Source organism: Zalophus californianus, chromosome 2 (genome assembly GCF_009762305.2).
Source record: "Zalophus californianus isolate mZalCal1 chromosome 2, mZalCal1.pri.v2, whole genome shotgun sequence".
Lineage (NCBI taxonomy): Eukaryota > Metazoa > Chordata > Mammalia > Carnivora > Otariidae > Zalophus > Zalophus californianus.
Window position 1 is genome coordinate 78,289,130 of NC_045596.1, and position 14,368 is coordinate 78,303,497.

The following is a 14,368-nucleotide window of genomic DNA, read 5'->3' on the forward strand; positions in this document are numbered from 1 at the left end:
ATATTGGTTAGGAATTTAATTGCAAAAACTCTGTCCATGTAAGCTTCCAATTCATTCAAAACAAGCCTTTACAATGGCTGGAACCAAATTAAAACAGTTAAAAACACCAAAAAAAAAAATACTTCTTGATTTTATTAAGAAATGCTCACATGAAAATCTGAATGAATTGGAGATCTCTGCCACCCTATTAGGATTAAATAGTAGTCCTTCTTTTCCATTTTTGTCTTTTGTTTCTTTTCACCATCAAGCAATGCAGGTTTATGTGAGGTGCTTTTTTTTTTAATCATTTAAGAAAAACCGACTTTTAAAAATAAATAAGAAAATAAACAAATGATGTGATGTCTCAGATTTGACTATAAAATTTATAAATGTCTCAGAGTAGACTTAAATTTATGAATAAATTCTCAAATTCAGAAATAAATTGATAAATAATTCTGAGTACTAAAAGTGTTATGAGAGTCCAAATGACCATGTGAAAATATACGCAAAGCTTATGCCCAAGTGATTGAGGTTATAAGCTTTAGCAGGGCGCCCCACTGTTGCTTGAACAGTGTTTCACTAATGGTCTGATAATGGGGGGTCGTCATGGAGGTCCTTGTAATACTTTATAGTTGTGTAAGCATGGCAGCCACTGATAATTACGGCCCTGTTCTCAACTCAACACACTAGATTACTAAGCAACCCTCACACTTTGTTTCTACAATGGCCTTATAGTCACAGAATGCTGTCTTCTTAAAGAGAGTTCTTTAAGACGACTTATTAAAGATTCTTGAATTCTAATATAATTTGCAGTAAAACATCTTATCTTTCAGATGATTAAATGGAGATTAGAAAATATCCAAAAGATGGAAAAAAATGGGAGAAGAGGGTATAAAATGGACAATTTAACTTTTGATTTCATTGCAGGAAAGATCATATTGCTTTTAAAAATAGTATCATAGTCATTACCTTAAAATATTAAGACTAATTTCATCTTTAGTGTGTAACTCGAATATTAGTAAACCTTAAAATATTAACACATGTACCTCTGTTTTCACTTTTTTCCCTGGTCTCTTTCCTCAATCACCTTGTGTCCCCCCTACTCTCACACACGTCCCAGTGCCTAAGGAGGGGCCTTCCTGTTGTTTGAAAACGCACCGAAAACCTAAACATTGTGGCTAATAGTAAAAAACAGAAAAAGTCACATCACTTAAAGTGAGTGTCTCAAAGCAGTGCATGTTATTATGTGCTTCTGAGGAAACAACTCTTTCTGGATGTCAGCTTAAGCTTCTCCATATGATTTTTCTCAGACTTCCTTTTAAAACCATCACTACCATTTATTATCTTCTTGTTATATAGACTGTTACTTTTGTTTCATCACAAATCTTTGCCTGTTTATTGGCAGCCCTGCCACTACTATCAGATGACATTTGTTTTACTTAATGTATGTAGTTCTAGAAAAAAATTATAGAACTGCTCTTACTGCATTATATGAAAAAATTCCTATGTACATTTAGCTGACACTGCATCAGCTGCTACTTAAACTGGGCTTAGCTAATGGACTTTTAATGTCAGAGGGGTTACGTGCAGTTACTGACTATTAGCAGAAATGGCTCCTTTCTATAAAAATCACTTTTCCTCAAGTGTGTTGTTTGAACATTCCTTTCCCTAATTTAGTGACTGTCACTGAATGCAAAACAAACTCAAGGACTCTGGAATCTGCTGTTATCTTTAAGATCCTCTTTTTAACCTTGCAATTCAGCATTAAACAGGCAACCACTCTCATTAGCATTTAGGCTTGTAATCACAAAACTTTGTGAGGCATTATTATTTATTTTGCCATTCTTAGCAGAGTCCTACATATTTTGTTATAAGAACCCCATATCATCCAAGAATGTATGACACATACAATAAGAGAACATACAAGACAATATTCTGAATCCTAGCATTTATTTGCACCTTTTAAAATTCTAGTTCAGAAACGCCAAGTGATGTGAAAATGTATGGCAATAATTAATATGTATTCACATGTTGATGTGTCATATAAATATTTATGTATTAATCTGCATTTAATACAGTATTGAATATAAGCAAGGAAGTATATTACTCCTCTATCTGGAGCGAAATTCTGTGTATTCTTTCATTAGTAACAACCTTTACCCCCCTCAGTTAACTTTATATTTTTGTTCATTTAAATAAAGTTTTCAATGGATGTGATAGAGATACCTGGATATAAAGCCACCTGCACAGCATCTAAGGGAGTCCAAGAAAACCAAATTCTGCAGTCTGGAAACAACTCCACACTTGATTAAGAAGTTGAAACAAATCATCACAGAATTCAAGGAAGAACCACACAACCGACCTCTCCGTCGATCAGCCCACAAGAGAGGTCACCTCAGGCAGGGTGCTTACCAGGGAAATCTCTCTTCCGGAGAGTACCTGGAGAGGGACTCACGCATGTGGATGAAGATTTTACCCATTCATGCATGGAAGTTATTGTTCTCCCTTGGTCAACAAATTATAGTCCACTGGGTAGGAAACAACGGGAATTTCTCCACATGTTGAAACAAGGCAGTGAAAGTGGGTATCCTTTAGTTTCTGTCACTTGGAAAATAGGAGAAAACTTGTTTCTATAGATAAGCCATTGTGACAATGAGACAGAGGTGTCTCTACTGGACACTATGCAAACGACTTAGCACCTGGCGGAGAGTGAGGAACTTTTGCAGAAAAGTAGAATGTAATTTTTCAGTTAGAAAGCAGTGGTGAAACTTGCTTCCCCATTTGATGACTACCTTTATGAATTTGTTTTATAAGTAAGTTTTATTTTCATTTTTTTGATAGGTTCTCTTTGCTTTCTAAAGATATTGCCAAAGCTGTTTGAAAAAATTCTCCTAAAACAAAAATAGTTACACACATGCACGCACACACACACACACAATTTGTGCCAGCATATAGAGGCTCACAGGGAAATACTGAACTATATTTGTCTACTCCTTGTGACTTTTCATTTCATTAAGACTCTGCCTGGAAATACCCCGTAGGAAATAATTCTATAGTTATTTTATTCAATAAAAAATGACATGTACCTTTCATGTTATCATCATTTCTAATAAATCCAATAAACTGATTACCACTACCCCTACTGGGAAAACATATCTATTTTTAAAACTTTTCTTAGTCATCCTTTTAATTTTTTTATTATGTTACAGTAAGTAAACTATAACTCTCTTCACTGTGGTCCTTCTAATTTTACATAAATATATGCATGTGCATGTAAAACTAAACAAAAATAAATATTTTGATCAATATATAAACATCAATATATAAAGACACTGGTGATACTTTCATAAAGATAAAATTCCACTTCAGCAATTTTTCTGTTGAACAATTGTCCTTAAGAACTCCTACATAGGGGCGCCTGGGTGGCTCAGTTGGTTAAGCGACTGCCTTCAGCTCAGGTCATGGTTCTGGACTCCCGGTAGAGTCCCGCATCGAGTCCCGCATCGGGCTCCCTGCTCAGCGGGGAGTCTGCTTCTCCCTCTGACCCTCCCCCCTCTCATGTGCTCTCTCTCCGTCTCTCATTCTTGCTCTCTCAAATAAATAAATAAATAAAATCTTAAAAAAAAAGAACTCCTACCTAAATTGGGTGATGGACATTAAGGAGGGCATGCGATGTAATAAGCACTGGGTGTTATATAAGACTGATGAATCACTAACCTCTACCTCTGAAACGAATAATACATTATATGTTAATTAATTGAATTTAAATGAAAAAAACAAAAAAAGAACTCCTACATAATTCTAGAAATGCTATTGGATTTCTTATGTACATGAGATTTAAACTACGATGTTCGTATTCTTATTAATGACAATATTTAACAGAGTAGTTCAGGAAATGAGAGTGCATTTTATAATGACCACTGGAGGATTAATTATATATTCTATTACTAGTGAAACAGACTGTCAGACACCATATATCAGTATCCCACTAATTAAGTCTAGATTTCTCAAGCACATCCTGCTCAAACAGGTCCAAATAAAATCCAAATATAATTTTTTTCAAGTATACATCTTTTAAGTACTTTCCAAGTTCTTCTGCTGTGTTAACTGAAATCAGTACAGATCAACACTCTTCTTTAGATAAAAGTTGCAAGTCAGAGGGCTTGTTGAATAATATTATGATGAAATATTGATCGGAGGTCTCTATTCTGGATAGCAAAAATAATAAATCATTTGAACATGCCTGTTTTTCCTCAGCTTCTGAGAGCAGTTACTGAAATGGGCTTCTGTTTTCCACCAAGCTGCATGCTCTGCTGTTGATGGCTGTGGTAACCTGGGAGGGAAATGTCTTAGGCTCTTTCAGTCCTTGAATTTGATCCCTAATACATTTTAAAACTTATATTCTTTCATCATCTTATGGATACCCAGAAGGAAGAAGTAAAGTTGCTAAAGAAAACGACAGTGATAATTACTGTTTTATTTAGAATGACTTCAAGATTGCTGCTTGCTAAACTTGAGCACTTCCACTGGGTGGCTACGATGTGTATATTTGGCAAACTCTTCATCCAGGGGAAGATAAAATATATCATTTTCCCCTTATCAAAAGCTAAATTAAAATGTCAACATATTTCACACAGACATAATGCTCAAAGTGAAATGACCATTATTTACTCTATCTTCCCAATCATAAAGTTTTTGTTGTGGTAGTAATTGGGTTATTTGCTTGGTTTGGGTCAGATACAATACAGGACTCTGGAAATCACATATAATAAAACAGCAGTGCTTTTGTCACTGACGATGGTTTTTAGTTCCTGCAAAATTTAGGGAATACCACTTGTTAAAGAGGGTACTCTTTGATCTGGTTGTAGAAAGGATGCTTTTTTTAAGTTCTGGAAATTCCAGAAAGATGGGTGAATGATTTAAAATGTGCAATTTGATTACAAGGAACAAACTTGCAAATTCAGAGATTAGATTTGTCCAAAATCGCTCTCTTTACTTTTATACATGAATGCAATTCATTATGCTTATAGTTATAAGTGGATATTACCGCACCACACATCTTATCACCTTGCACTAAACTTCCATGATCTAGGAGAATATATATTATGACTTAATTTAAAGTGATTACATATCTATGCAAATGGCATACTTTACTTCTATGCTACTCTTTTGTATTTTATACACACTAATTTTCTTGAATTTTTAGAAACACCTGCATTTCCATTCATGGACATATTTGCCCTTATAAGTGGGCTTCAGATGTATTTTAATACAGGTATTTTGATATAGGCATTGATATGCCAGCACTAATCTGTTTTTTATTGGAAAGGAATGTTCATATATAAGGTTTTTCTTCCAAACAGGAAAAAAAAAAAAAAAAAACAGAAAAGACAAAAAAATATATAGTTGAGTTCAGGCAGTTCATGATTAAATAATCAGTTAAGACACTGACTAAAGGGGGCACCTGGGTGGCTCAGTAGTTAAGCATCTGCCTTTGGCCCCGGTCATGATTCCAGGGTCCTGGGATCGAGGCCCTGCATCGCATCAGCCTCCCTGCTCGGCAGGAGGCCAGCTTCTTCCTCTCCTGTTCCCCCTGCTTGTGTTCCCTCTCTCGCTGTCTCTCTCTGTCAAATAAATAAATAAAATCTTAAATAAAAAAAAGACACTGACTAAAACTTAGAAATGTTAGCATTCATCAATAAACCTGTTAAATGTGCTGAGGGAGTTTCTGTTGTTTAACCTCCTTAGTTAGAAGAGAAGATAATACATGTTTATCTACATGAGCCATTTTTATGGCTTTCATAATTGCTGCGAAATGAAACTAGCCACAGGACCCAAATGACAATGATTAATGAAGGTAAACTTCTATCTTCACAACATTTTAAAATAAATAAGGCTGGTTACTCTGGAATTAAATTTGATTAGTCAGTATCATCAGTTAACATGATTATTTTGAGCCTTCATATTTAGAATGAGTACTCTAACAGGCACACCAATGTAAGTGTCGCCTAGTTCCCCTCACTCTCACATTCCCCTACCACGCTGCATGGAGATATGGTTTGTTATTTAATTAAAAGAGGGTATTCCCCAAACATTGGAGTTTTCAGATATTAGACTTCACTTTTGCCACACAAAGCACTTTTGCTCACTGCTAATAAAAAGTATAATGACATTAAGGACAAATATCTGCATATTTGGCACTTTCAAAGCTATAGCTCATGTTCCAAATTATAACTTCAATTTAATTAATGTTACCATAACTCTAACACTATAAATTCCACGTAGAAGGCTGGATATGCTTTAGGTACCTCTAAAATCTGGAGACATTCTTTGTGTATTTCAAAACTTTATTATATAATCCCAAAGTAGCAACTTCTGTGGGGGCAAAAATGCTCAAGATGAGAAACCGCATTACAACTTCAACCCAAACTCTTCTTAAAAATCTGAAATTATAGAACAGTAATTTCTAAGATTTTTTTATGAAGAATCAAAATATTGTCAACATAATATATGTATTAGGTTTTGATGAAAAGGCAAAAATTCTTCTGAGAGCTCGAATCAGGTAGAAAGAATAAAAAGTTTACTATCTCTGGTCTTGTTAGCTCATAAAATTATTACTATAAGATGTTTTTATTAAGATCTCCATAAATGTGGAGATGACACATATTTAAAATAAGAGAAACTATAAATTATTCAGTTATTGGATTTATTTTTAAGATCTAGAAAAAAGGAGACCGTAGTATTTTAATATTTTTCAAGGCAAACTTACCCCACTTTAAAAAAGTCACATAAAAAATAGCAGAGTTTCTGTGAGTCTCTGTTCTAGTTGAAATATCCCTGAACTAAGCAATACTGAGACAATACCCAAGGTCTCAGTTTCATGTTGCCCTCCTCCGCAAATACATAAGCAATACCAAATCCAAATAAAATATGAAATCAAAGAAGAGTCCATACATAACTTTAAGAAGTTTGGATAACAAAGAAAGCAAGTGAGAAATCTGGGGATCTAAAAGTGTAGAACAAGCAATCAAAACTTAAAAGCAAAATGAAAATACTGTAAGAAAAAGACCTGTCTTAACTCTAAGTAACATAAAATTCCCCACAAATCCCTAGTGTTTTCATAAAAGTTAGCCAGAAAACAACATTCCCACTAAACATGAACAAATAGAAATAACCATTAAACAACAAGAATTAATTAAATGTGAAAGTTTCAAAATATGTTATCTAGATTATCCATGTTGTTCTAAATTATGACACTGAAACTTTCTATTGCAAATTTAATTTGAACAATGAAAAGTCTTGGTGAATTTGCTTTGCCTTTGAGTCAACCTATTTTTCTACGTTTCTTTGTTTTGTTTTACATTTTTTTAAAATTTTATTTTATTATGTTATGTTAATCACCATACATTACATCATTAGTTTTTGATGTAGTGTTCCATGATTCATTGTTTGCGCATAACACCCAGTGCTCCACGCAGTACATGCCCTCTTTAATACCCATCACTGGGCTAACCCATCCCCCCACCCCTCTCCCCTCCAGAACCCTCAGTTTGTTTCTCAGAGTCCACAGTCTCTCATGGTTCATCTCCCCCTCCGATTCCCCTCCTTCATTTTTCCCTTCCTGCTATCTTCTTCTTTTTTAAAACATATAATGTATTCTTTGTGTTGTTTTAATATGCATTCAATTATGTTCTTTAGACCATACACTTTTGCCATTTTTTTAAAGGAAAACTATTGACATTTGCATAAAGGGTTGATTTTTCTTAAACTCTTATCTGAAAGCCTGGCATGTTTGGTTTTTATTTTCCCACAGAAGTGTTTATGATTTATGAAAAGTTATCTTTCAATATTCATTGTAAAGATAGAAAGTCAAGGGTAGAGCTTGCAGCCAGGACTTAACAGGCAGTGACTCAACATGGCATTTTTAGAACTGGCATTAGGTTAATTTTCCCAGAGAAAGCAGAAAGGAAGAAATGGGGTTATGAAGGGAGAGAGCTTCCCCCTGACTGACTGTTCAAGGAACCATGCACATCACTGTCCAGGAGTTTGCAGTGATCTATTTTGGAACATCTCCTCAGACAGCTTCATTTGTTGCTTTTGGCGAAGCAGAGTCTGCCGTAATCCCTAGTCCGTGTTCAAAATTATTGACCTTCAGTTTCTTTAACTTCTAGATTTCTTTGCTAGTGGTTTACAGAGTTAGAAGCCAAAGAATAATGTTTCCTTTCTGTGGGCCAGGCATGGCCCTAAACAATTTACATGTATTAACTCATTCAATCACAATAAGACCGATAGTATATATTATCTTCACTTTACATTGGTGGAAACTGAGGCACAAATGAAGCTAAATAACTCAACCATAGCAACACAATTAGGAGGTGGTAGAAGCAGGATTAGGAGACACTGATAAACACTAAGCCAGTCGGCAGAATGGGCACATACCACTAACAACACTTAGCTTGTGCCTCCTCAAAGCCAGACCAAATATACATTAAATTTAATTAAGATTTAACATAAGTTAGACAGTTCCAATGCAAACATGGCATTAGAACATCCCACTTCAAACCACATTGCCATCCTTAAGTTCCTTTGTGTTGAAATTTTGGAAACCCCACCACTACTCCCAGTAGAACCTTACCCTGACCTATGTTCACTATCTTTGATACTTGAATCCAGAAAGTACTATACCTATGCTGACTGTTATTTTTCAGAAAGTGCATTATAATTATATGCTGCTAAGTGTGTCTTCTTTGAGGGCTGAAATTGTCTCTTTCAACATTGTGTCCCTGACAAACAGAGCACAGTCTGGGACATAATAAGTGCACAACAATTGTTTGTTTAGAATTTTACTTCTAATATCTTACACTATCCCAAGGAGCTAACGGGTTTCTAATTTGTGGGGAAATGTAACCAGGTTTGTTTATAACTGCCACAAATACAAAAGTCAAACTAAAAAAAAAAAAAAAAAAAAGTAGGTTAAAATCACAAGGCAAGGACTCTGGCTAAATCCCCACCCCCACTCTTTTCCCCTATGATTGGGAATAATAGTGGTTGCAGCCTGTAATTTTAATGTTCCTTCTGAGAGTGACTCCCTCTGCTGCTCCAGCAAAGCCATGACCTAAATCAGAAAAGTGCTAAATGCAGTTCAGGCCCAACAGAGCACACTCTAGCTGTTGGCACCAATTGGAGAAGGGAGCATACATTAGAGCGCAGTTATTTTTAAGTCTCAACAACAGTTCTAAATAAGCTAGGAGGGTTTGCCTTGGTGAAGCCCATGCCTCCTTTATGTTTTTTTGGGGGGGAGTTGCTTAAAAAAGATTAGATTGAATTCTGATCAGGACATCCAGCTTGGAGACTAAAATGGGAGATAGTCGAAGAACTTGTCTTGTTGAATGCTGAATCCCCAGTATCCACAGTACAGAAGACTAAGGAATCAGTGAATGTTAACAATCTAATAGTTCTTCCTTCTTTGCAAGCATTTGAAAAGTTTGTCCTCTGAGGCATTTTAAGCATTCCTTGAGCAAGGATACTTTTCCTTACTGCAAATTCCAAATGTGATTTTATGAACTTACTCTGCTCCCAAAATGGAGAAAATATGTGATATAATTGTAATGAAATTCAGTTATCTTTTGTGCCAACTGTCTATTTGTACCACAGCAATATGCATAAATGCATGAAAGTAGTTTCTACTCTTGTGTAGGAAGAAGTATACTATTTGTTTAAAAAACATTATGAATTAACTTCTGGTAATAGCAAATAGTCTCAATATGATTTGAGTCTTCACTAATTTTCTTTTCTGACTTTTGTGATGTTAACACTCATAACACTAGTTGGTGCTAGATAAGAGAATATCAATGCTGTGATAATCCAGAAATAAATGCATTTCTAAAACAGGAGGGCACTAACTCTGAGGCACACTGATCAAATACACTCTCTGTCTCTCTTTCTCTCTCTCTCTCTCTTTACTTAGTAAAATCTTTCATTCTTGGAAGTCAGAAACAACACAATTTTTTCCCCCCTTGGAGCTAGGAGTTTCAGGCAATCCTGAATGAAACAATTAAGGCATAGCCAGAAAGGAGAAAGTTGTTGCCTAAAGCCTGGAGAATCTCCCAAGGACCTAAATAAAATGACTGCTGTCTTCATTTAAACTACAGTTAGAAAATATAGTATACTCACAAATAATACCTATTATGCTTCTTTTTTCATCTTAAACATCTGTTGTTGATTTTGGGTTTTTTTTTTTTGGCTACCTCTGAAGACATACATATTTTCTTAACACTGCTAATTTTTCTAGTACTTCTCTAACAGAATAAATAAATCTCATCCACATTGTCAAGTCCTCAAATTAACTTTCTCATCTTAATTGCATATGTAGTTCCATTCATAAAAATAGATCATTACCATCTTTAAGTGTTCAACACATGGAAATCATACCTGAGGAAGCAACAGTATCTTCAGTTTCCCTAGTGTGCTAGTCCAAAGAGGGAGGAGAAAAGAGAAGAAATTAGAAGGAAAAGGAGGTTTGAACGCCAGCCTGATATAAAAGTGTGATTCTGAGAAGAAAGTGTACTAGTGGCTCAATAGTAAGCAGGCTGGGAAATGGGTTAGAGTGATCGTGATAGTAGCTGAGTTTGGTGTTTTCTACATTTTTAATACCTAACAGACAACACAGGAAGAGCGGGTGTCCTGAAGCACGGAGGCTAACAAAGATAAAAGTGGGAGTATAGTGTCTTTTGAGACCATAAGATTCAAACAGTTGATTCACCAGCAAATGAGTAACTAAACAAACTGAATGGAGAGGAACACCACTGAAATGCATATACCCTACAGAATACATTTTATTTTTCCATTTAAGACCAGAGGAGCAGGTTCAATCCCCAATCTTTGGATTGCCTGGTCTGTAAGGAAAGTGCAAATGGTACAGCTAGCTCGCTCAGTCGGTCTTGAGCGTTTTTTTTTTTCTTTTAATCTCTTCTCCCTTCTTTCAATATTAATCCACTTACAATCTCCTGTTTGATTATCTTTATTGATTTTTTTTTCCGACCCAGTCCTTTTAATGTTGCTGTAGTAAGCTCTAGGCAAGAATCCTATAGCTTCTGTTTGGCATCTTTGGGGACTTTAACTTGTCCTTTTCCCAAAGGGTTCTCTCACTGCCCAGTCCTCCCCCGACCGACCTCCACCTGAACCCCACCCCATGGCTAGGTCCTCTGTGCGCCCAATAACAGTAGGCGAATCCCACAGGGAGTCACGCGATTGATTTCACGACTATTCATCAGGTTGTTCACTTAAACTTCCAAACACTCCTCTCTAATAACCCTTGGCTGCTGCCCAGAGAACTTCTTACCAATTTCAAGAAATCTACAACACGTTCATAGGATTCCTTTGTAAAATGGACAGGCAGATGAGCTCTGGAAGTATGCATAAGAAAATCAGGGCAGAACCTCGAGGATGGGAGGCTTCTGGTAAGAAGGGAAGGAAGGATTTATGAGCGTGGTTACTTAGCTAGGCAGCAGGAAAATTTACTCCCGAAGTAGCAATCGCTAATTCACAAAGCCTTGCTAATCACTTACCTCCTCATTCGGACCACACTCGCTAACGCTCAGCGCTCCCCTCCACCTCCAACGCTCTCTCCCCCAAGAGCCTTCGCAAATCAGAGGGAATGCAGTCAGGAACCTCCAAGAGTGTCCGAGCAACGCCCCGGGAGTTCGAGGCTATCGCCGCACCTCCTCTGCTCTCCAAATTTGGAAAGAAGTGTAACCGAGATGATGGGATCCCTGAATTACCTCCGAATGCTGGACAAGCTTCCTTCACCCCCGCCCTAGGAAAAAAAAAAAACAGCTGCCTCCCCTAAGCCAGCGACTTCCACAGAACTGGTCGAAAAGACCGAAGTGGGCGCTGGCTTGGCCACAAGGTTGGGGGCCCAGGTGACGCGAAACAGACCCCAGAGGGGGCAGCGTTGGTTCTTTCCTGGCCCTCTCCCTTCCACTCAGCTTCCTGGGCTCGGAAGGCTGGAAGCTGCCGCTGCCACTTCAAACTCGGGGGACAAGAAGACAATCAGCCCCCGCGCTTCCCCTCCCTCCTTATTCACCCTCAACTCCTGACCGCTCTTCTCCCAACCCCTGTTTTGCCCACGGCCCCGGTCACTTAGTTTTAAAGCTCAGGCGCGTTAAATTAAATTGTCAGAGTTATAAACTCGCCCATTACCCGGGGGAGTGTCCTCTTTGAACAACCAGTCCGTTTTCCCAGAGCTCTGGGGTTTTAAGTTTCTCCGTGGCTTACTGGGAGGAAGACTCGGAAAGGGTAAGAGTGTGGAGGCGTGCACCTCCCCGAGGCCTGCCGCTGTCTGGGTGGCGGGTCCGGGTGCCCTGGGCATGTCCACAGCGCCCCAAGCAGCAGCAGAGTGGCAACGGAGGAGCTGGTGGGTCCTCGGCGGTAATGGACACATTTCCTTCGCTGAGCGCCCTTCGGCGTCTAACGTGCTCAGAGACGCCCTGAAGATCCCGCAACCCCAGATGTGGCTCAGCGCCGGGAGCCTCTGCGCATCAGGGTGTACCTATGGCATGCCACACAGCCACCCGCACCGAGAGTCGCTGCAAACCTCTGTGTGACCAATATGCAACAACGTGTGAGCGTGGAGCAGAAAGTGCAAAAGACACCCAAGGCGCCCACATGCCCAGAGACAGATAGATGTAGGTCCACACCCCGTGTGCGTCCCTGGTCCATCCGTGCCCATCTCGGAAGATGGATTAAAAATAATAATAACCAAAGCTTCTTAACTAGTTGGGAAAGTGGAACGTGATCTGACTTCTAGTTGAAAGCAACGAGGCAAATTAAGGAAGCCAAGAGAACTGGGGAGGAGGAGTGGAAGGAGGAGGCAAGGAAGAAGCGAAGGGAGGTGGCCGCGGAGCTTGGCGGACTCTCTTACCTTGAGCGGCCGAGCCGGTACCGCTGGCACTGAGCAGGGCCAGGGCAGGTAGCACGAGCATTTGCAGCACGTATCCCAGTCCCAGTCCGCAGCGGGCCGCTGTCGCCCGTAGACCTTTCCTCATCGTCGACAGAGGTGTGCCGGCAGGAACCACACAGAGAGAAGCGCCAACAGCGGAAAACCCCACTGGGAAGCAGCTGAATCCGTGCACCACGAAGCAGTCCGAAGAAATAATGATAACCAAGAGCCACACTCCACTTTCTCCAAGGGCAGGAGCCAAAAGGGGGTGGAGAGGAGACGCTGAGGAGGAGTTTGGCGGTCCCTCTTTCCCTGAGCCTTCTAACTGGCGGCTCGGTGAGCGGCTGCTCTGCCCCCACTTGGGAAGTCCGGGGAGGCGCAAGGCGGCCACCTCGCCGCTCCCCCCCAGCAGCAGGAACAGCCGCAGCTCCGCGGCGCGCCGAGCCTGGACTGCTCTCCGGGTCCCCTCTTCTGTGCCGAACACACACAGGCAAGGGGGGGTGGGGAGAGGCAGGGGAGGGAGAGGAAGCGAGAAGTGGGAGGAGGTGGGAGCGGAGGGAGGGAGCTGGGCACAGTGGGGCTCTCGGGTCTCCAATCTCAGTGTGCTCACGCCCCTGAGAGACGTCCAGGCTGCCGCTGCTGGGTGGCCAAGGAGGGTCACCTCCTAGCGTTGGGGCGCACGGGTGCGCGGAGTTGCTGTCCGTGGAGGCGTGGAGGGCGCAGCCCAACTCCGCTGGGGGGTAAGCGGCGGCGGGAGCGCGCCCGCCCGCGTTATGTAAGCAAGGATTGGAGGGAGATGCGCGCCCAGCGCCTGAGGCGGAGACCGGCTGTTGGTTTACCCGCGGAAGCCTGGGCGAGAGAAACCTGAGGGCAGAGGCTGCTGCGGAGAGTGGGAGCGCGCCTGCCTCCCGCGGTGCGCCAGACTCGGACTCCAGGAGCGCAGCGGGCGCGCCCCGAGCCTCTTGGCTGAGTCCACTGGAGCTCAGCCCGCCGCCTGCCAGCTTCTCCACGGCGCCAGCAAAGCCTGCGCCAGACTCCCCAGGACTGGACTCGCTCTACGACTGACTTGGGGTCTTGCGATTGATTAAGCTGGGTGCGGGCTCGAGTTGAAGTCCTGCGTGGTGGGGAAGAAGGCAAGAAGCTTTTGCAGTGTCCCAACCCTGCTGCAATCTTGGGGTTGTCAGCGCCACTCAGACTGCTCAGTGTTCTGGGTGCCCATGACTTCTCCGTAGTGGAACAGAAACCAAAAGCTAAAGGAAAACTCATTCTTCAAAAGACTTTATTTGCGTGCATCCTGGTGGCTGGCAATGTTGAGTATGTGAAGGGTGGTGAGGTGATACCTGGCATGGGAACTCTCAGAAACAATGCACAACAAAATAACAAAATTTGTAGACATTCACTTAAAGTGATGGTGGAACCTATGACATGTTTTCCAAAATGCTAACGGTG

The 14,368-nt window shown here is 40.5% G+C and overlaps 1 protein-coding gene across 4 annotated transcripts in view; it reads right to left on the bottom strand.

Annotated features, from left to right (window-relative positions):
- The window catches only part of UNC5C (unc-5 netrin receptor C), a 343,908-nt gene extending 330,600 nt beyond the window's left edge, over positions 1-13,308 (bottom strand). For 3 of the 4 annotated variants that reach the window (XM_027599024.1, XM_027599022.1, XM_027599020.1), the window contains exon 1: positions 12,902-13,307. In XM_027599024.1, coding sequence (XP_027454825.1) covers positions 12,902-13,025 — 124 coding nt within the window. In that variant the 5' untranslated portion in view covers positions 13,026-13,307. Of the gene's footprint in view, positions 1-12,901 lie in introns of all 4 variants that reach the window. The other variant, XM_027599021.1, reaches the window with a different exon arrangement.
- Between the last annotated feature and the right edge of the window lie 1,060 nt (positions 13,309-14,368).